General features: G+C 40.2%; 1 protein-coding gene across 4 annotated transcripts in view; it reads right to left on the reverse strand.

Moving 5' to 3' along the window:
- Positions 1–202: 202 nt before the first annotated feature.
- The window catches only part of TPST1 (tyrosylprotein sulfotransferase 1), a 174,745-nt gene continuing 152,129 nt past the window's right edge, over positions 203–22,818 (reverse strand). For all 4 annotated transcript variants that reach the window (XM_045459824.1, XM_045459821.1, XM_045459823.1 and 1 more), the window contains 3 exons: positions 5,027–5,077; positions 2,447–2,493; positions 203–762 (listed from right to left, as the gene is read on the reverse strand). In XM_045459824.1, the coding sequence (XP_045315780.1) occupies positions 2,476–2,493; positions 5,027–5,077 (69 nt within the window). In that variant the 3' untranslated portion in view covers positions 203–762; positions 2,447–2,475. The remainder of the gene's footprint in view (positions 763–2,446; positions 2,494–5,026; positions 5,078–22,818) is intronic.

Genomic DNA, 22,818 nt, shown 5'->3' on the forward strand with positions numbered 1-22,818 from the left:
ATCACTGTATTATACACCTGAAACTAATATAACACTGTATGTTAACTCTACTGGAATTAAAATTAAAAACTTCATTGAAAAAAGTTTTGATGCATAGGAGGGATTATCTACAATACAGCCAACTGAAGAAACGTTGGCTTCTCTGATAAGGGCTTCCTGCTTCTCTGAAATCACAGTAATGAAAACATGTAAACCACCAGAATGCTTCACACATTTAAAGCTTTTATTTTGAAAAATAAAATACAAAAGTCATTAAGTTGTAAATGTATACGGTAATTCCTCAACTTCTCAAAAACAATACAATGAATTATTTAAATAATTAAGATATTTAATATTATCCACATCAATACATTTAAACAGGAAGTGTTCTACAAAACATTAGAACATGTACAGACAACCTATTCCAAGATGAAACTGCCCAATTTTTGCTTATAGAATCCCATTTTAAAACCCTCCCCTTGAAACAAAAGTTCGGAATCTGGTAAGAAAAGACGAGGACCAGAGCAGTTTTAACAGAAAGCACACGTTCCCTCTGGACTTCGTATCCACAGGGTTGTGCACGTAATTAGGATCAAGAGCACTGTACTCAGGGAGCAGATCACTCAGGAAGGCCCAAATGTATACCGACTTCCCACCCTCTCAGTGGGGAGAGCCTGGCAAGTGAACAGGAGATGCGGGCCGTGGTACATACGCTCCACTGATCTCAGCAGGGGACGGCCAGTCCTAGAAAATTCCCTTCTGTTGAAAAGGCAGCAGTCTCCCCTAGGGCAAACAAATAGAATCTGGTTATAGGTGTGGAGTCACGCTTTGTCTCCCCTGCACCATACTGCCTCCTTTCCAGTTGTGGTCCTGGTGTAAGCCAGGTAGACAGGGAGGAGGACAGATAACTACAAGAACAGCTGCCTCAGAAGGACGACCAAAGAGGCACACTCTCCCTCAGTCTGCGATGCTTTTAGACGCCTGCTAGTAGCTTGGGTACGCGAAACAAGCAGATGGCAGCCAAAGCAAGGGCTGCTCCTGCCCATTTCTAAGTGACTGCAACTGTCATCTGCAGTTGAAGCTACTGCGGGGGCACTGGTAGGGATGCATGTTCAGGGGTCCAAATGCTGACTCTTCGTTTTAAAAAAGTGGAGACCAACGTTCTTTAAAGGAAGATTTAGAGAACACAGTGACTGTCATATTCAAATGCCAAAAGGTTTCAAAAGACCAGAAGAAAGACTATCATCTGTCCTGAGATGCTTTGTCTTCCTCGCTCCTTCTGAGTCCTTCTCGCATTGTATATGGGCACCTACAGGCCACACGGAGCAATGCAAGGATGAAATGATGCTGTGGAGGCAACTCGAAGGCTGAAGTCAACAGACATTGTATTCTGTCTTGTAAAACAGCTGGTCAATAAACGAATCTCTGTGTGTGTATTTCAGGGAGGGAATTTATCTATAGATTTTAAAGTATCTTGGATCAACAAAATTATCCAAGGCTTGATAACTGCAGTTATACAAGTCCATAGAGTATATGTCTAACATTTAGCATTTGCTCCTTAGCAAAAAGGCATTCATAAATCCTGAAACTCATTAATATTACTAGCTCGCTGCCATCCATGATTTTGACATGGCTTAACAGTGTTCATGTGCTTTTTGTCTATTATCCACTAACACCTGGCAAGTCATAAAAATCTCTTATTCAAATTATTCAATCTCAATTATCTCATCAGTACAACAGGAATAATACCACCTACTTGCCAGAGTGGTTTGAAACCTGAAAGAATGTATCATATTATATAAATTATATACTATATGTCATATAATATGTCATTTCTATATTACATACGTAAAATGCTTGATACTTTATGCCTGGTATAGAGTATGCACTCAATCCACTGTTATTATATAAATAAAAATAAAACAACAAGTAAGACTGTAAGAAAAAAATCACATTTTTAAAAAAGTTTTTCACGTTCCAAATGAAAGCACCACAGGGTGGTGGAAGAAGCCTTGGCTTTCACCTTCCTGTGATGTGACTTTGACAAACAACCTGCTCTCTCTCTAGGATCAGTTTCCTTATCTGCAAATAGGTGTTTGGGGTTAATGGTCTCCAGATTCCTTTCATATTAAAAGAAAATATTATTTTTATCATCTTAAACTCCTTTTATTAAAAATAACGGCTAACACTATTTGAGCGCTTACTAGGTGCCAAGCTTTTTGTAGACGTTGTGGTTAATTCTTACTATTACTCTCTTATTTATTAATAATCTTATTTATTAGTCCTCATTTTACAGATGAGGAAGGTAAGACACAGAGAAACAATTTGCTCAATGCCACAGAACCAAGATTCCAACCCAGGCCGACTGACTCCAGAGCTGTGCTCTCCACCCACCCCAGCCACACCTCCTCCTAAGAGAGCTTAAGCAGGGAAACCCAAAGACCCAGGAATGTCCCCCAACCCTCACCTCATATATGTAAGAGGTTCCTGGCTCTGCTACTCCACTTCCTCAGTCTGTCAAAGGAAGCAAAAGATGTTTTAAAGTCCTTGAAGTTGGTCAGCATGAAAAGTGACTGCTCCCATTGAAATATCAGGTGTAGTTTGCAGGCTCTGATCACAGATTTTCTAATGAACTCAGTCTGCAACTGTTGTATAATAAAGAATTTGACTGGCCTTTGTCCTTGGTTGCTGGTAGGGAGGCTAAATTCTTGGATTTTCCCAGGTAACAGGAATGTCTTTGTTAATTCAGGAGCTCCTTGGATCATACTTGAGTTATGCTAAGAGACAACATAACTCAGGATGGAAGATGGTCACAGAAAGACCAAACCTTTCACCAGAGAGCTGGGACTCTGAGCCAGCCCAGCCCCTGGGTAGCGGACATTGACTGGGATTGAATTCAATCACATGACCAATGATTCAGTCAACCACATCTATGTAATGAGATATCGATAAAAACTGTGGATGCTAAAGACCAGTGGAGCTTCCTGTCTGGTGAACACATGTACATGCTGTTGGGAAGGAGAAGTACCCAAACTCCACGGCGAATGGGCAGAGCTCTGTGTTTGAGACCCTCCCAGGCCTTGTCTTACATGTCTCTTCATTTGGCTGATCCTGATTTGTATCCTTTAAAATCAAACTATATTTGCAAATACAGTGTTTGCAGAGTTCTGTGAGCCTTTTTAGCTGAATAGCAAACCTGAGGGTTCTGTGGGTTTCAGTTTTCTCATTTATGATTAGTTAAGTCAAAGTCTTTTACAGCCCTTTGTCTAAGTATGTGTGTGTGATGCATTAAACTAAACAGAAAAAGGTGCGTGAAATGCCTGTAAGCCTTTTGTGCAGTTTTTTTTTTTTTAAACTGATTTGTAGGAACCCTCCATATTCTACAGAGGAGTCCTTTGCTTCAATTATTTTATCCCACTTAAGGCATACTTTTTTGCTCTTTTTATGATGCTTTTTAATAATAAGTAAATATGATCAATTTTAATGGAGTCCAAGTTATCCATTTTAAAATTAATGATTAGTGTTTTCTATGATTTAAGAAATCCTTCCCTCTTAAGGTCATGAAGATGTTCTCCTTTATTGTCTCCTAAAACTTTACTTTTGGCCTTTCACATTTAGGTCTACAATCTGTCTGGAAATGATTTTTGAGTATGCTGTGAAGCAGAGGTATCCCTTTTAGCCTCAAATTCCCTTTCTTGACTCCTTCAAACTTTTTATGCAAAACAGTCTTTGGATTTGACATTCTTTTAAGACTTGCCTCTTGGATTATTCCCTGGCTCTAAACGCCACAGCCTGCAAGTGAGTGATGGCCTATTCATGAATCCATCCAGGTTTCTGGGACATCATGCCCAGCCCAGGCTCAGGGCCCTGTGCTCCCTTGTCTGCAAAAGTTGGTCACAGTCTTTTGGGGAGATCAGAAGTTCCTTGAGAAAAATTTTTTTTTCCTCTGACTCTTGAGGACTTTTCCAACTTCTCCCCATAAACAGAAATTTAGTAAACATCTGTTGAATAAATAGAATGAATGCATGGGTAGATTAAAACTACATAGATGCTAATAAGAACATGCCTTGAAAGTAGTTTGAAATTCTCAAGTAAAAGGTATCAACTATTCATGGCTGACTGTTATTAGATGAGGATTTCTTTCTTGTCTAAGACAGCTTTCTTAGAGAGACCAGCCCATTCGCTCCAGGCTTGCTCTGGGCGACACGACTTCACACAGTCTGTGAGGTGGTATGTTTCCCTCATCAACCCATATCTGGAAAGATATTAGAAACTAAGTTCAGTGCTGAGTCTTCATTTCCTAATTCCAAGCTAATTACTGAGAGCAGAAGCCTGGAGGCAACACATATTATCACTAGGCTAGAAAGGGAAGTCTTCTGCTGGGCTCATGAGGGAGTCAACAATTTTTCCCCCACCACGATATAGGAAGGCAGATGATGTTCAGATGCAGGATACTCTGGGTTACTTCAGGTACAGTGTGTCAGCTGCAACCATGCCTGTTTCTCTTCAACTCAAGACATGATACGGAAACCCAAGTAGGTGAGGGCATGACATTACAAGGATAACTCTGGATCTGTTTTATTAATCTTTTAAAAAGGAAAAGTTAGAATCTTCAAATTCTCACCATCCTTTCCCAACTTGGGGGCTTTGTAGTTGAGGGCTGATGGATGTATATATAACAAATTCACAAATCTTCAATAAGACAAGTTAAAAGGCATGGATGTATATAAGAACAGAGTAGATTTTTATTTCAAGTTAGATATCAGAAGGCTGGAGCAGATTCACCAAGGCAGGCTCCTTATATGTGGAATACTATATAGCTTGTAAGTGACCTCAAGCATTTGGATTTTAGTTATTGATAAAGCATTTCCCTAATTTTGGAAGACACTGAACTATCTGAAAGTAAGACTGTGTTAAAAAGTAAGACTGTTAAAACCAACAATTATCAGAGGCCAATCTTTCTATGACCAGCACAGCACTCTTTAAAAAGATCACTTCAACACAAGAGCTCATCTATCACATTAAGAAGAGGAAGCAGATACAGTACCTGAGGTTTTTCTTTAAGAAATTCAGGTAGCTGAAATTCTCCTTTATAGACCTGGAAAAACAAAGCCAAGTGTGAGTTTAAGGAAACAGATACTGTCATCCTCACTTCAGGATGCTGGCAGCGCTTGATGGTGTATGAATTTACTGCTTCAGTCCTGGTCAGTTTTAGAATGGGAGGAAGCCTGTCAGTTCAAAAACAGCTAGCATTGAAGGACTAACTGAAATTCCCATTTACTCTGGCCCCACCTGTTCTACATTTTGCCTGAGTGCTGGCTGGGAGAGGGAGGGTCAGAGTATCTGAACAAGAAAATAAGCACCCAACATTCCAAGCTCCAATCATTTTAGCTGAGAGAGAAAGCAAGCCCTGGGCCATCTCTCTCAAGCAACCAACACAGAATTCACACAACTTAAGAACAGGCTCCTCCTGATTTCCTTTTGAAATCTCCACCCTTACAAACTCTAGATTTATTCCAAATTTGCTTTTCTTAATGTACCCTATACCCTCATAATATTTTGAATATTAGATGATTCTGAAATCATATACACTTTTAACCTCAAAAATCTCAATTAAAAACTTACTCTTATCAATATATAAAATTACGTTTATGGAAATAATTTTTACAAAAGACAATACCAGGGCTCCTGGGTGGCTCAGTCAATTAGGCGTCTAACTTCAGCTCAGGTCATGATCTCATGGTTCATGGGTTTGAGCCCCACACTGGACTCTGCTGACAGCTCAGAGCCTGGAGCCTGCTTTGGATTCTGTGTCTCCCTCTCTCTCTGCCCCTCCCCCACGAGTACTCTGTCTCTGTCTCTCTCAAAAATAAACATTAAAGGGGCGCCTGGGTGGCTCCGTCCATTGAGTGTACACCTTTGGCTCAGGTCATGATCTCACGGTTCATGGGTTCGAGCTCTGTGTAGGTTCTGTGCTGATGCTCAGAGCCTAGAGCCTGCTTTGGATTCTGTGTCTCCCTCTCTCTCTCTCTCTCTCTCTCTCTCTCTGCCCCTTCCCCGCTTGTGCTCTTTGTCTCTCAAAAATAGACGTTAAAAAAAATTAAAAATAAATAAACATTAAAAAATAAAAATAAAAAACAGTATCATTTATAACAACATCAAAAAACTCCCTAAATACCTAAGAATAAATCTAAAAAAAGATGTATAAGATCTTTACACAGAAAGCTATAAAACATTATTGAGAGAAATTAACAACCAAATAAATAGAAATAGCATTCTCAGGGACTGGAAGATTCAATATAATAAAGATGTTCATTCTCCTCAACAAAGGAATTCCGACTAAAGTTCTTTTTTTTTTTTTTAAATTTTTTTTTCAACGTTTATTTATTTTTGGGACAGAGAGAGACAGAGCATGAACGGGGGAGGGGCAGAGAGAGAGGGAGACACAGAATCGGAAACAGGCTCCAGGCTCTGAGCCATCAGCCCAGAGCCCGACGCGGGGCTCGAACTCAAGGACCGCGAGATCATGACCTGGCTGAAGTCGGACGCTTAACCGACTGTGCCACCCAGGCGCCCCTCCGACTAAAATTCTAGCATACTATTTTGGGTGGAGGGGGCAGGGGTAATTTCAAACTGATTATAAAAGTTCTAAGGAAATGCATAGGGCCAAAAATAATCAAAGTAATCTTGAAAAGAACAAAGTAGGGGACTTATTCTAGTTACTAAGATGCTATATTATACAGCTATAAATAAGCCAATTATACAGCTAACATACACACATATACAGCTATAATTATTATATATATTCTATTCTATATATATGTAATTAAGTTAAAGGCAGGCTTTGGTACAAGTACAGACAAATATATTAATGGAACAGAATGAAGAACGCAGAAACAGTCCCCTGTATACAAATACTTGGTTTATGACAAAGTATATGACAATTGCATTGCAAGCAATGCAATTAGAATGAATAAATAAATAAATAAATGTAGTATATAATGATACACTGAGTAGCAATTAAGAAAAATTAACTACTGCTATGACAATAACATCAATGATTCCCAACACATAATGACAAGGGGGATAAAAGCCAGATGCCTAAAAATGATACACATATCTCCATTTAAAGTACAGTAAAACCTTGGTTTGTGAGCATAATTCATTCCGGAAACATGCTTGTAATCCAAAGCGCTTGTATATCAAAGCAAATTTCCCCATAAGAAATAATGGAAACTCATATGATTTGTTCTACAACCCCAAAATATTCATATAAAAATGATTACAATACGGTAATATAATACAAAATAATAAAGAAAAAACAAAATATAAAGAAAAATAAACAAATTAACCTGCACTTACCTTTGAAAACCTTCGTGGCTGGTGTGAGGGAGACAAGGGAGAGGGGGGTTATTGTGTAGGACGACTTTCACTATCACTAATGGAATCACTGCTGTCTGTTGGTCCAATGGAATCTTTTTCTGCACGGGGGCCATTGTATATGCTCGCATGGATGTTGACTACAGTACAGTACCAAACTCTTGTCATGGACTGTATTTAATGTAACTGGAAAGGGTCTAGATCTGCAGGCAGCCTGACTTAGAATGAAGCCAAAGCATTCCTAAGCCTACTCTTGTCTGGAAAAGCAAAGGACTGTCCACATGTGCTTTGAAGTAGCAAAAAATACCCTAGTGCCAGTTGTGGGCACCTTCCAATGTTCTGAAACATCACTGATTTCTGCCAAACTCTGCAGAGTTTCTGCCAAACTCTGCAGCCTGAGACTGAGCGTCTGAGCATGGGAGATGATCACCCACAATCCCACAGTGACAGTAAAAGAGAGAGAAGAACCACTGGCTCAGTTGTGATCATGTGATGTTTGCAAGACATCGCTCGTTTATCAAATTAAAATTTATTAGAAATGTTTGCTCATCTTGTGGAACACTTGCAGAACAAGTTACTCGCAATCCAAGGTTTTACTGTATTTTAAAGTTTGTAAAAAGGCAGAAACAATTTCATGATGTTAGGAATCAGGATACTGTTCACTCTGGGGAGGAGGGAGGGAGGGAGGGAGGGAGGGAGGGAGGGAGGGAGCTGAAAGAGGCTTCCAGGGTGCTGGGAATTTTCTGTCTTGATATTATGAGTAGCAACTATGAAGCTACGTTCATTTTGTGATCATTTATAGAGTTATGGTTTGTGCACTTTTCTCTGTGTATGTTATATTTCAAGAATAAAATTGAACAAATTAAGTCAGTAACTTATTGCTAAAAATCTACTGCTAACACACACACATGTACACAGTCTTTAAATATAAAGATGTTTGTTTCAACACTGCAATAGCAAAACAAAACAAAACAAAACAAAAAACAAAACAAAAAACCAAACCAAACCAAACCAAACCAAACCAAACCTGGGAGCTATTAGTGTCAATCAAAAGTTAAAAAGGTCTCCAGTAGCCAAAGTTAGGTAGTTGCTGAACTTGACAAAGTATGGCAAGAAACTACAGATGGTTCTTAGGAAGAGAGTCACTGAGTAGCCCCTCAGAACACAAAGAAATCTTCTAAATGGTGAATCCTAAAGCTCACAGACCTAAAGGATTTTTACTTGGTGAGGACTGATCCACTTCTAAAAGTAGCAGCATTCCTTCTGAAATTCAGAGAATCAATGTACTTTTTGCCTCTTCTCTGCAATGTCTAAAACCTGCTTCATTCTTTGGGGTTTCTGCTACAGTCCTAAGAAGCCTAAATTAAACCAGAGATATCAGGGGTGCTTGGGTGGCTCAGTCAGTTAAGTGTCTGACTCTTGATTTCAGCTTAGATCATGGTCTCACGGTTCCTGGGTTTGAGCCTCAAGTCAAGTTGGGCTCTGTGCTGGTGGCGAGGAATCTGCTTGGGATTCTCTCTCTCTCCCTCTGCCCCTCTCCTGCTCATGCACTCTCTCTCTCTTTTTCTCTTTCAAAAATAAACATTAAAAAAATTAAAACAGAAATATCAGACTTTTGGATAAGGTATTTCCTCACAGATGCATCACAATGGAAGATACAGTGGGTGCCAGATGACAATACTGCATCTACCAGGACTGTTTCAAAAGCTACCATTGCCTCTTTCATACCCTCAAATGGTCCCAGGTCATGGGATGGGTGGGCAGGGGCCGTCTGGCCTAGCTGCTCCCTGAAGTATCTGCATGTAAGAATCCTGTTTGTTCTACCCTAACACCACAGTCCATAGATTGTTCCAGCTTCCTGCACCATGTCCCTCCCACCCCCATTTTAGTGAGATATAACTGACTATAACATTGTATTAATGTTCCAGATTTCTGATGTAGGAAGTGTTTAAGCCCCTGGAGCTGTGTGTAGCATGTTAATGCTGACTTCCACTGTGCATGCCTGCAAGCACCCACTATATCTAGCACAGGGGCTCAAGCCAATAGGATGGGGTTTTTTCTTTGTTTGTTTGCTTTTGTTTTTTACCAGATTCCCAGGTGTCTTTCCTTCTTCCTCTATTCATGGAACTGTGTCCCACAAACTCCCCGGGGCATAAGCTACTCAGGCTTAGGGTCTGTGCCCTGGCTGCTTTACTGAACCAGAACAAGTCTGATTTGCCCCAGTCCCTCTTCCAGTTAGTGGGTTAGTTCCCCAAGAAACTTTTGTTATATTCTTCATATCCTCTGACTCAGAAACTGACTCTCCTCTCTTTTAGGAGCCTCCTCTGCTAGAATTCAAGCAGGAGGTTCACTGAAAGCCCAGGGGGTATATAGCTAGTCAGTGGCAGAGTGAGGCTCAGAGGGCCCTACCCAGCACTGTCTCATTATAACATGCTGTTTGTATTTTATTACCATTAGCAAATCTTATGGTTGAATCTTCCCTTCCCTTTTCAGTTCACTGTAAAAACCAGCAAGGCATGACAGAAAACAGGAGTGGGAACATCAAGTATTATAAGTGTCTTCCAGGAACTGACAGTTCCAGAAAGGTAAGGCTTGCATGAAAGGAGAAAAAACACCCCGAATATATGATGTCACAAATGTAATAAAAAACCAAAAAGTGGTCAGGATAAGACATCAGATAAAAGGCTCAATCAAAAAGTTACGTGGGAAGATGCCTCCTTTGATTATCCTTCAGGGAACAAATGCTTCAAAAGACAGAAACTTTAGTGCTGACAAAAAGAACACTTTTACTGACAAAGTAATTCCATTTAGTGCAGAAATGAAGCACCACATTGCTTATAAAAACAGAAAAGTTAGGAATGGAATTTCCTTTGGTTAAATGAATGGTGTTTCTGGACATACTATTCTCTGGTACTAACAGGGTGAGGACTGCACTTGACAGCAATGAGCCAGGCACTCAGATCCAAACAATCCTACAGAACCCTCCCACCTCAAGCCCTGAAGGAATGATGAGGAGACAAAAGTAGGCCCCTGATTTGCAGGGTGCACTGGAAATAAAAATACTTAAGAACAGCAGGTAAACATTATTGTCTCAGGTTAATGTTAAGTAAGTGCTTCATATGTATGATCTCACTGAATCCCACAATCTCTTGAGGGAGGTATTATTTACTCCCTTTTTACAGATGAAGCAATTAAGACACAGAGAAATTAAGTATTTTGTCCAATGTAGTGAAATGAGAAGCTAACGGGTACCATGATTCACTTGCATTTTAAAAGGATCTTCCTAGGGCAGCTGGGTGGCTCAGTTGGTTGAGCGTCTCTTGATTTCAGTTCAGGTCATAATCCCAGGGTCGTGGGATCAAGCCCAGAGTTGGGAGCTCCATGCTCAGCATGGAGCCTGCTTAAGAGTCTCTTTCTCCCTCTGCCCCTTTCGAAACCCTGCTTGCACACTGTCTCTAAAATAAAAATAAAATGAAATAAAGTAAAAGGATCATCCTAATTGCTCTGTTTACATTGTCAAGGGCCAAGGGTAGAAGTATGGAGGTTACAATACTAATCCAGACAGGAGAGGATGACAAGGAGGTGGTGAGAAGTGGTGGGTGTGTGGATTTTTATTTTTCTAATTATGTCTAATTACACAGACTCGATGTAGGGTGTGAGAGAGCAGAGCGGAGTCAAGGATAATTCCAAGGTTTTTGGCCTAAGTAACTACCAACGGGAAATATGGAGTTGCCATTAACACAGCTGAGAAATGTTCTGACTACAGAATATTTTCAGGGGGAAGATCAGTAGGTTCAGTTTTGGATATATTAAGCTTGACATGTCTATTAGACAATAAATGAAAATGTCAAGTCACCAATTGGATATATAGCCTGGAGTTCATAGAAGTCTGGGTTGGGATATATAAATTTGAGAATTATCAACTTACAGATGGCATTCAAAGCCTTGATACCTGATATGATAGCCTGGGGCTCAGGGTAGAGAAAGAACAGCAGAGGACTTAAGACGGAGATATGGGGGCATTCTAACTTTCAGAGGTCAGGAAGAAGAAGAAGAACCAGCAAATAAGACTGTGAAGAAGCGACCAATGACACAGAAGGAAAACTTAAAAAGTGATGTCCTTAAAACCAAGTGAAGGAAACCTATCAAGGAGGAAGTAATCAATTGCATCAAAAGATGCTGGGAGTTCAGATGGTAATTGACTACTCGATATAGCAACATGAAAGTCACCATCAACTTCACAAGAACGAATAGAATGGTAGCTGTAAAATTCTGAGTGAAGTGGATGTAAGACAGAGAATGGAGAGGAACCAGAAATGGAGTACAGAAAATTTCAGTTTTGATGTAAAGGGAACCAAAGAAAGGAATGGCAGTGGCAGGGCAACTGGAATCAAGAAGTATGTTGTGTATGTGTGTGTGTGTTAAGATAGAAGAACTAAGGGCATATTTGTTTGTTGATGGCAAAGATCCCACTAGAGAGCAAAATCTGATGATGTAGGATATATGAGGAGATGGCCTTGGGTGCCAAAGGGGAGGAAATGCCTTCAGATAGGATCACGGATGTAAACTTCTGTTACGCAGACTTTCTACTATGAGAGATGAGGATATCAGACCAGCAATACTTCCTTTCCTCTAGTCTCTCAAAAATTACATAATAATTTTTGGTTAAAGTCACATTCTGTAAGTTTCCATTATTGTGACACTATAAATATCACCTATTTACATTTTCTTATACAAATTTGTTGTTATCTTAGAGTTAGTAATAACCTCATCTTTTTCTTAATTAGTAGACTCTATAGTTTTTAGAGCAGCTTTAGCTTTATAGAAAAACTAGCAGAAAGTAAAGTCCCCATATATGTCCTCTCTCCCCCACAGCTCCCCCTATTAAAATCTTGCATTACTGTGGTACATGTTATAGTTAATGAACTAGGAATGATACCCTGTTATTAATTAAAGTCTTTAGTTTGCACTAGGATTCGGTCTTTGTGTTGTAGTTTCTATGGGTTTTGATGATTCCATAATGACACATATCCACTATTACAGTAGATACAGAATAGTTCCATTATCATACCCCCTGCCCCGCTCCACTTATTTACTCCTCCTACCTTCATGCAATCTTTTTACTGTCCCAGTTTTGCCTTTTTCAGAACATTATAGACTTGGAATCACATAGTATGTAGTCTTGTCACATTGACTTCATTTAGCAACATGCATTTAAGTTTCTTCCATGTCTTTTTGTGACTTGATAACTCATTTATTTTAATCACTAAATAATGTTCCATTGTCTGGATATACAGTAGTTTATTTATCCATTCGCCTACTGAAGGCCATCTTGGTTGCTCACAAGTTTTGGCAATTATGAATAAAATTGTTAGAAACATTGTGTATAGGTTTTGTGTGAACAGAAGTTTTCAACTCATTTGGATGCATACCAAGGAAAGCAACAGCTGAGTGATACAGTAAGAATATGGTTAGTTTTATAAGAAACTGCCAAGCTGGGGGTGCCTGGGTGGCTCAGCTGGTTAAGCAGCCGACTCTTGATTTTGGCTCAGGTCATGATCTCACAGTTCGTGATATGAGTCCAGCACTGGGCCCTGTGCTGACAGTGTGGAGCCTGCTTGAGATTCTCTCTCCTCCTCTCTGCCCCTCCCTTGCTCTCTCTCTCTCAAACTAAATAAACAAACATTTTAGGGGATGCCTAGGTGGTTCAGTCGGTTAAGGGTCTGACTCGATTTCGGCTCAGGTCACGATCTTGAGGTTTGTGAGATTGAGCCCCGCATCTGGCTCTGTCTTGACAAGGTGGAGCCTGCTTGGAATTCTCCCTCTCTTCACTGCTTCCCCCAACTCTCTCTCAACATAAATAAATAAATAAACATTAAAAAAAAAAAAAACTTGCCAAGCTATCTTCCAAGTGGCTGTACCATTTTGCACTCTTACCAGCAATGCATGAGAGTTCCTGTTGCTCTGCATTCTCATAATCTTAGGGTGTTGTCAGTGTTCTGGATTCTGGCCATTCTAGTAGGTTTATAGCGGTATCTTGTTTTAATTTGCATTTCCCTAAGGACATATGATGTTTTCATATGCTCAGTTGTCAGTGATATATTTTCTTTGTCAAATTGTCCATTCAGATCTTTTGCCCATTTTTTTTATTAAAAAAATTTTTTTTAACAATTATTCACCTTTGAGAGAGAGAGAGAGACAGAGCATGAATGGGGGAGGGGCAGAGAGAGAGACACACACACAGAATCCGAAGCAGGCTCTAGGCTCCGAGCTGTCAGCACAGAGCTCGGCTCAGGTTTTGAACCCACAAACCATGAGATCATGACCTGAGCCAAAGTCAGACATTTAACCGACTGAGCCACCCAGACACCCCTTTTGCCTATTTCTTAATTGAATTGTTTCTAAATTTTAAGAACTTGTTTATTTTGTACGTCAGTCCTTTATCAGATGTGTTTTGCAAAAATGTTCTTCCAATCTGTGGCTTTTCTTTTTCTTCTCTTAACAGTGTCTTTTACTTTGTCTGAAAGCTCCTCCAGCTGTCCTTTATTTGTGCTATCATGGTATATCTTTTATTTATCCCTTTGCTTTTAATCTATCTGTGTCTTTATATCTACAATTTCTTGTTAAAAGAAAACTGGGGCGCCTGGGTGGCTCAATCTGTTAAGCATCCAACTCTTGATTTTGGCTCAGGTCATGATCTCATGGTCATTGAGTTCGAGCCTCTGCATCAGACTCTGCACTCTCTCCCCCTCTCTCTCTGTCCCTCCTGTGTGCTCTCTCTCTCTCTCTCAAAAAGTAAATAAAATAAACTTAAAAAAGAAAACTAGTTTCTCTACTCAGAGTCCTTCTGATACCATTGTAGGGTTTTTCTTCACACCAAGAAATCCTAACTTTCAAGAGTTAGCACGGATCTCCACAGGTTAAGGATGCAAGTCCAGGCCTCCTGTGTAGTGTTTCCCACAATCCCCTCCTCAGGTTCAATAATTTGTTCAAATAATACCCAGAACTCAGAGAAACACTTCACTCATGATTACTGGTTTATTATAAAGGATACAAACAGCCAGATGAAGAGGAATGTAGGATGAGGTCTGGAAGGGTCTTGAGGGCAAAAAGTTCTGTCTCTGTGGAGTATGGGGTATACCACTCTTCCAGTCCATGGGTGTGTTCACTAACCTGGGAGCTCTCTAGACTCCTTTGTTTTCTTTTAGGGTTTTCATGGAGGTTCCATTATTTAGGCACAACTGATTAAATCATTGGCCAGTGGTTGATCAACTCAGTCCCCAGCCCTCTTTCCTCGCTGCATCTAGAGAAGGTAGGGCTGGAAATTCCAAGCCTCTAAGCACATGGTTGGTTCCTCTGGCAACCAGCTCCCATCTTGAAGCTATCTAAGGGCCCATAAAGTAACTCAATAATCTAAACTCAGTTGTGCTTGGGGCGCCTGGGTGGCTGAGTTGTTTAAGCGTCCAACTTTGGCCCAGGTCATGATCTCACAGTTCGTGAGTTTAAGCCCTGCTTTGGGCTCTGTGCTGACAGCTCAGAGCCTGGTGCCTGCTTCAGATTTTGTGTCTCCCTCTCTCTCTCTGCCCCTGCCCCACTTGTGCTCTGTCTCTCAAAAAAATAAACATTTAAAAAAATTTTTAAAAAATTCTTTAAACTCAGTTGTGCTTGAAAAGGGCTTACTATGAATAACAAAAGATGCTCCTTTCACCCTTATCACTCAGAAACGACAAGGGTTTTAAGAGCTCTGTTCTAGGAGCTGGGGACTGAATATATAGTTCTTATATCACAGTATCATACCTGCAGTAACTTATATGTAGATAACACACTTGTAGATAACATATAGTTGGGTTTTGTGTTTAATGCACTCTAAGTATCTGTCTCCTAATTTAGACCATCCATATATATATATATAATATATTATGTCGCTCGAACTTACAAACTTACAACCCTGAGATCAAGAGTCGCACACTCCACTGAGCCACCCAGGTGCCCCTAGCCCATTCACATTTAATGTAATTACTGACACAATTGGTTTAATACCTATGATATTTGCAACTATTTTCTTTTTGCTGCCCTTGGACTTTCTCGCTTCTACTCTTTTTTACCTTCTCTAGTTTTAATTCAGCATTTTATGTGATTCCATTTTCTCTCCTCTCTAAGCATGTCAATTATACTTCTTTTTAAAATGTCTTCAGGGGCACTGGGGTGGCTCAGTCGCTTAAGTGTCTGACTTCAGCTCAGGTGATGATCTCACGGTTTGTGAGTTCAAGCCCCACATCGGGCTCTGTGCTGACAGCTCAGACAGAGCCTGCAGCCTGCTTCAGATTCTGTGTCTCCCTTGCTCTCTGCCCCTCCCCCACTCACACTCTGTCTCTGTCTCTCAAAAATGAATAAATGTTAAAATAAAATGTCTTCAGTGGTTATCCTAGAGCTTGCAATATACATTTACAACTAATCTAAGTCTACTTTCAAATGACACTGTAATACCTCACAAGTAGTGTAAATAAATAAGATTACTTCCAGTTCCTCCTTCCCTATCCGTTGTACATTCCTGTCATTCATTTCACTTATCTAGAAGTTATAATCACTGACTATATTGTTGCTATTATTTTAAATAAAATGTTATCTGCTAGGTCAATTAATGAGAAAAATTAAAGATATTATTTTACCTCCATTTATTCCTTATCTAACGTTTCTTCTCTTCCTTTATGTACCTGAGTTTTTCTTTTTTTGAGAGAGAGAGAGAGAGAGAATGTGAGCGGGGGAGCTGGCAGAGGGAGAGAGAGAGGGAGAGAGGGAATCTCAAGCGGGCTCCATGCTCAGCACAAAACCCTATGTGGGGCTCGATCCTGAGCTGGAATCAAGAGTCAGATGCTCTATCAATTGAGCCATGCAGGTGCCTCTAGATCTGAATTTCTGACCTATATTATTTTCCTTCTCTCTGAAGAGTTTATCATCTCTCACAAAGCAGGCCATTGGTGACAAAGTCCCTCAATTTTGTCTGAGAAAGTATTACTCCTTCAGAGGATAATTTTGCTCGTTGCAGACCTGAGGTTGGTGGACTTCTTTCTTTCAATACTTAAAATTTTTTTTAAATGTTTTTATTTATTTTTGAGACAGAGAGAGACAGAGCATGAGCAGGGGAGGGGCAGAGAGAGAGGGAGACACAGAATCGGAAGCAGGCTCCAGACTCTGAGCTGTCAGCACAGAGCCCGACGCGGGGCTCGAACTCACAGACTGTGAGATCATGACCTGAGCTGAAGTCGGACACCCAACTGACTGAGCCACCCAGGCACCCTCAACACTTTAAATATTTCACTCCACTCTCTTCTTGCTTGTATGGCTTCTGTGGAGAAATCCAATATTATCCTTGTTACTCTACAGGTAAGGTGCTTTTGTCTTCTGGGTTCTTTCAAGATTTTGTTTTCGATTTCCCATAATTTGACTATGATAATGCCTACGTGTAGATTTTTTGGCCTTTATCCTGCTTGGTGTTTTCTGAGCTTTCTGGATCTATGGTTTGATGTCTGTTATTAATTTTGGAAAATTCACAGCCATCACTACTTTAAATGTTTCTTTTGTTCCTTTTCTTTCTTTGCCTCCTGGCATTCCTATTATACATATATTACGTCTTTTATAACTGCCCCACAGTTCTTCGATAGTCTGTTCTCTTTCATTCATTTTTCTCTTTAAATTTCAGTTTTGCAAGCTGATTCATTTTCATTACTGGGCTGTGTCCTGGCTACGATAAGTCATCAAAAGCATTCTTCATTTCTGTTACAGTGGCTTTGACTTCTAGCATTTCCTTTAGATTCTTACTTAGTTTCTATCTGTGCCTGCATCCGGGTATTCTTGCATGTTATCGACTTTTCCCATCAAAATCCTTAGCACGTTCATCATAGTTATTTTAAATTCCTCGTATGATAATCCCAAAATCTCTGGCATGTATGAATCCAGTTTGAATGCTTTCTATGGTCTCTTCCACTGTGTTTTTTGACTTTTAGCACACGTTGTAACCTTTTGGTTAAAAGTGGACATGATGTACTGGGTAAAAGGGACTGTGGTAAATACGCCTTCAGTGTGAGGATTTACACTTACCTGGCTAGGAATCAGCCTATGTTTACTGTTTGTTGAAGGAGTACCTATCAGAGGCTAAAATTTCTTCAAGCGTCCTTGTTTTTGTACTTCTTATTGTTTTGAGGTTTCCCTAGAGACTTCCTTTAAAAACAGACTCTGAGCATTGTAGCTCTTTTAGTAGTAATCCACTGTCATTATACAAGATATCGACTGGTGTGGTGGTAGGGTGTGTGTGTTTGCGGGGTGGAGGAGACTATTCTATAACCCCATAGTTTCCATCTAAGTATTTTAGTGAGTCTGTGTGCCTGGGCTGGAACCAGCACAAGGGCTTCTCAGCTTCCCCTCCCACCCCTTTAGGTAAGACAGAAAAACTAGAGGGGGTTGGAGCTGGGTATTTCCTTTCCCCTAAGTGGCTTAGACTTTGGTAAAATAGTTTACTTTGAGGGCAAGCCGTTGTTAGAGAGTATCCCCCAAGCATATTTTAAGATGGTTACTTTTCCCTTCCCTCTGTCAGAGCGCCAGGGGATTTTTCTCTTATCTTTACCCTGTGGGGCTATGAAGGAAAAATTCACTAAGCCTCTGGCAATTCATCATTTACAGTTTATGTATTCCTAGCAGTACTGTCTTTAGTGGGAGACTTGTGCTCTTGGTAATCTATGATTCTTGGCATTTACGTCTCCCTCTTCCATTTTTTTCCCCTTTCACAAAATATCCTTTCTGAAACACTTGGTTTACTTCCATCTGGACTACTAGTTCTCTAGGTCTCCTGCTCAGGTGCTATCTTGGAATTTTCCTTTGCTGTCATTTGGTATATTCTCCATACTTCTCTGGTTTTCATTCCCATTCCCTTGCCCAGGTCTTCCCTTTACTTGGTTAATCCTTCATCTTTGGTGGAGTATACCCCTCAGTATGCCTCCTGAAAAGGCATATATAAGAAGCAAATCTTTTGTGATATTGCATGTCTGAACATGTCTTTAAGATTTTATTTTTGAGTAATCTTTACACCCAGCATGGGGATCTAACTCACAACCCCAAGATCCAGAGTCACAAGCTCCACTGACTGAGCCAGCCAGATGTCCCTGAAAATACGTTTATTTTATCTTAATACTTGATTGAAAGTTTATCTGGTTATATAATTACAGATAAATAATTTTCTCTTTGAAATTATGGCATTGCTTCACTGTCTTCTAGCTTCCCACGTTTGGGTTGACAAGGCTTATATTCTTTTTTCTTTTCTTTCTTTTCTTTTCTTTTTTTTTTTTTTTAAACATTTATTCATTTTTGAGAGAGTGTGAGCAGAGGAGGGGCAGAAAGAGAGGGAGACACAGAATCTGAAGCAGGCTCCAGGCTCTGAGCTGTCAGCACAGAGCCCGACATGGGGCTGGAACCCATGAACCATGAGTCATGACCTGAGCTGAAGCTGGACACTTAACCAACTGAACCACCCAGGTGCCCCTCTTTTTTCTTTTTTCTTTTCTTTAAAGTTTTTTAGTGTTTATTTTAGAGAGAGACACAGCATACGTGGGGGAGGGGCAGAGAGAGAGAGCGAGACAGAATCCAAAGCAGGTTCCAGGCTGTCAGCACAGAGCCTGATGCAAGACTTCAACTCATAAACCACAAGTTCACGACCTGAGCTGAAGTCAGAGGTTTAACTGACGGAGCCACCCAGGCGCCCGCAAGGCTGATACCTTCTAATTCCTGGTCCTTTCTATGTGACCTTTGTTTTCACACTAGAAGCTTTAAGAATTTTCTTTTTATCCCTAGTGTTCTATAACCTTATGATAATGTGCCTGGATGAGGCTCATTTTCTTCACTCAGTGGTACTGGAGATGCATGTGCTTCTGTTCCTGGAAATGTCCTTTTATTACAACTTTAATAATTTCCTCATCACTCTTTCTCTTTTGCTCCAATTAGTCAAATGTTGGACCACCTGAATAAAGCCTCTAATTTTTTTCTTCTCTCCAAGACATCTGTTGGTCCTTTTATTTTACTTTCTAAGAGATTTTCTCAACTTTGTTTTTCTAATTCTTTTACTGATTTTAAATTTCAGCTCTCATATTTTTAGTTTCCAAAATTTTAAATTCTCTGTTCCTGTTGTTTTTAAAAAAACCCCATCTTGTTCTTGTTTCTTCATCTTATTTCTACAAGAACATTAATTATAGTCCATTTACATTTTCTTTTTCTCATTACATTGTTTTTATTTCCTCTGAGATCCCTTTTTCTCTTTCTTTTGGTCTCTCTCTTTCATGTTAGAGAAGTTCTACAAACATCCAGTGCATCTTGGCTGTGAAGAACAAAAAGTTGACAGGAGGTGCGCCTGGGGTGGCTCAGTTGGTTGGGCGTCTGACTTCAGCTCAGGTCATGATCTCACAGTCTGTGAGTTCGAGCCCCACGTCAGGGTCTGTGCTGATGGCTTGGAGCCTGGAGCCTGCTTTGGATTCTGTGTCTCCCTCTCTCTCTGCCCCTCCCTCACTCATGTTCTGTCTCTCTGTCAAAAATAAATAAACACTAAAAAAAATTGAAAACAAAAAACAAAAAGTTGACTGGAGTTCTGTATATGAAGATGTGCTTCCTTAGCTGGCTTTTTTTTTTTGGTCAGGGTTCTCCATGTATGATGGTACACCCATAGTATGCACATTCTCTAAAGTCCACGTAAGTATCTTATGGCTGGAGGCTGCAAACTACTATTTATGGAATTGTTGAATAGAGGAACACATCACTACTGGAAAAGAATTTTTTTTTTTAATTTTTAAAGTTTATTTATTTATTTTGAGAGAGAGAGGCAGAAAGAGAATCCCAAGCAGGGAAACAGGAGGGTCAGGAAATTGGCCGAAGTACAAGCAATACACAATTCTTATTATTTGTCCTCAGGTCACTTTCAGCTTTCTTCTTCTTCTTTTTTTTTTTTTTTTAAATTTTTTGACGTTTATTTATTTTTGAGACAGACAGAGACAGAGCATGAACAGGGGAGGGTCAGAGAGAGGGAGACACAGAATCTGAAACAGGCTCCAGGCTCTGAGCTGTCAGCACAGAGCCTGACGCGGGGCTCGAACTCACGGACCGTGAGATCATGACCTGAGCCGAAGTCGGACGCTTAACCGACTGAGCCACCCAGGCGCCCCACTTTCAGCTTTCTTATAAAATTAATTAGGAACTGAACATCTAAGCCCAATATGACTTCAGCTGTTACCACAGCCTCACCTATAAATATATATATATATATAAATACACACACACACACACACACACACACACACACACACACATAACAATTTACAATCAAGATGTAAGCAAATTCTGCGAGCAGCTAGCAGCAGTTAAGGCTTGCAGACTGCAGATTCAACCCTCCACAGGTCCCTTTTCCTTCACACACAGTTTTATTCAACCTAAGTTATTTGGTTTCAACCTATAGCGGTTAGATACAGCAAACAGGCAGGCAATGCTGGGAAGTGACAAATGAAAGAAGACAAATTATAAAAAGGCAGATAGGAGGACGCCTGGGTGGCTCAGTCGATTAAGTGTCCGACTTCAGCTCAGGTCATGATCTCACGGTGAGTTCAAGCCCAACATCGGGCTCTCTGCTCTTGGCACAGAACTGGCTTCAGATCCCTGTCTCCTGTTCTCTCTGCGTCTTCCCAACTCATGCGCACCTACTAGGTCTCTCAAAAATAAGCATTAAGTAAATAAATAAAGGCAGACAGAAAGCCTTGAGTCCTTTAAGAAAGAGATCAACAATTCTATATCCTATGGAGAAGGCCAGCATTTTCTCTTTACAACACATACAATGATTTTTTATGAAATAAAATTTCATATTATCATCAGTAATTTCTTTAAGCAGGTAAGGAAGTATGTGATCAAAAAGAGAAGGACTTCTACACCAAACTGTTAATTAAGATTTGATCTGTAATGGGACAGATCTATCTAGAAACTTGCCTTTCTAGAATGACTGGCTCTTCAAAGATTTCATTCAGATAGTCAAGTTTTTACAAGTTATAAGAGAAACTCTCTATGAAGCCAAATTCTGAATGTGGGTTGATCTTACAGAGAATATTAAGCTTTCTCTAAGTTGTTTTCACCCTGAAAGTGTTTGTGGCACATTCTGAGACACATATGCCTTGTTATCTGTGTTAAGCAACCTCTGAGGCTGAGCCCTATGTTCCCTGCCTGGTATTCATGACCTGTGGAATCCCCTTCCTTTAAGTGTGAACTGGACCCAGTGACTTGCTTCTAACAACTAGAATATGGCAAAAATGATGGCATGTTATTTCTGAGATTAGGTCACAAAAAAGTCTGTTTCTTCTGTGTTGGGGAATCTCTTGCTCTCTGCTTCCTTGCTCTGAGGAAAGCCAGCTGCATGTCGTGAATAGGCTTACGCCAAGGTCTCTGTGCCAAAGAACAGATATCCCCAAACGATTTGGAGACCTGTGGCCTGCCAACAGTGACAGGAGTGAGTTTGGAAAGGGAACCTCTTCTCATTGAGCCTTGAGAGGACTGCCACCCTGGCTGACAGTGTGACTACAACCTCATGATGAGCCTAGACCAGAGGCATCTAGTTAAAATGCACCTGGATTCCTGATCCTCGGAAACTGTGAGAGAATATGTTGGCTGTCTTGAGTGCCTAACTACCCTAAATTTTAAAGTGCCAGAGACAACAGAGTCTGGTGTCACGAGTGGGGTTCTCTTATCACGAATACTTAAAATGTGGTAGCAGTTTTGTAACTGGGCAGTAGGAGGTAGCTATAAGGACTTTAAGGAGAGCAGTGATAAAAGCCTAAATTGCCATGAATTGAAATTGACAGATTTTGGACTTTGAGGAGGCTCCCTGTGAGGTTTTAAGGAGGGTAGGAACATCTGATTAGAAACTGGAGGCAGGGGGTCTTTGTTATGTAGAAACAAAGTTCAGTAACCCTGTCACCTGCAGTTATACACAAAGTAGAAAATGAGCCAAATGAACTGGGTGGTCCAGTAAGGGGATTTCCAAGCAAAACACTGAAGGTGTCATGAATTTCTTCTTGATGATTATAGTAAAATATAGCAAGAGGAGAGAGAAACTGAGGAAAGGATTGTTAAAAAAAAAAAAAAAAAGCCAGGACTTTATGGCTTTGAAATTGGGTGTGAAAATTCTTAGCCTTGCCATCTTCAATGACAGCAGTTATGGCACTGTCACATTTCTCTCACTGATTATCACCTTCTCTGCTTTTAACTCTCTTGCCTCCCTCTTACAAGGACCCTTGTGATTACATTGAACCCATCAGATAATACAGGATACATTTTTAATTCCTTAATTACATCTGCAAAGTCCCCTTTGCCATGTAAGGTAACATAGTCACAGATTTCGTGGATTAAGACATGGAAATCTTTAGGGGGCCATTCGTTATTCAG

The sequence above is a fragment of the Leopardus geoffroyi genome, chromosome E3 (genome assembly GCF_018350155.1).
Source record: "Leopardus geoffroyi isolate Oge1 chromosome E3, O.geoffroyi_Oge1_pat1.0, whole genome shotgun sequence".
In the NCBI taxonomy this organism is placed as follows: Eukaryota; Metazoa; Chordata; class Mammalia; order Carnivora; family Felidae; genus Leopardus; species Leopardus geoffroyi.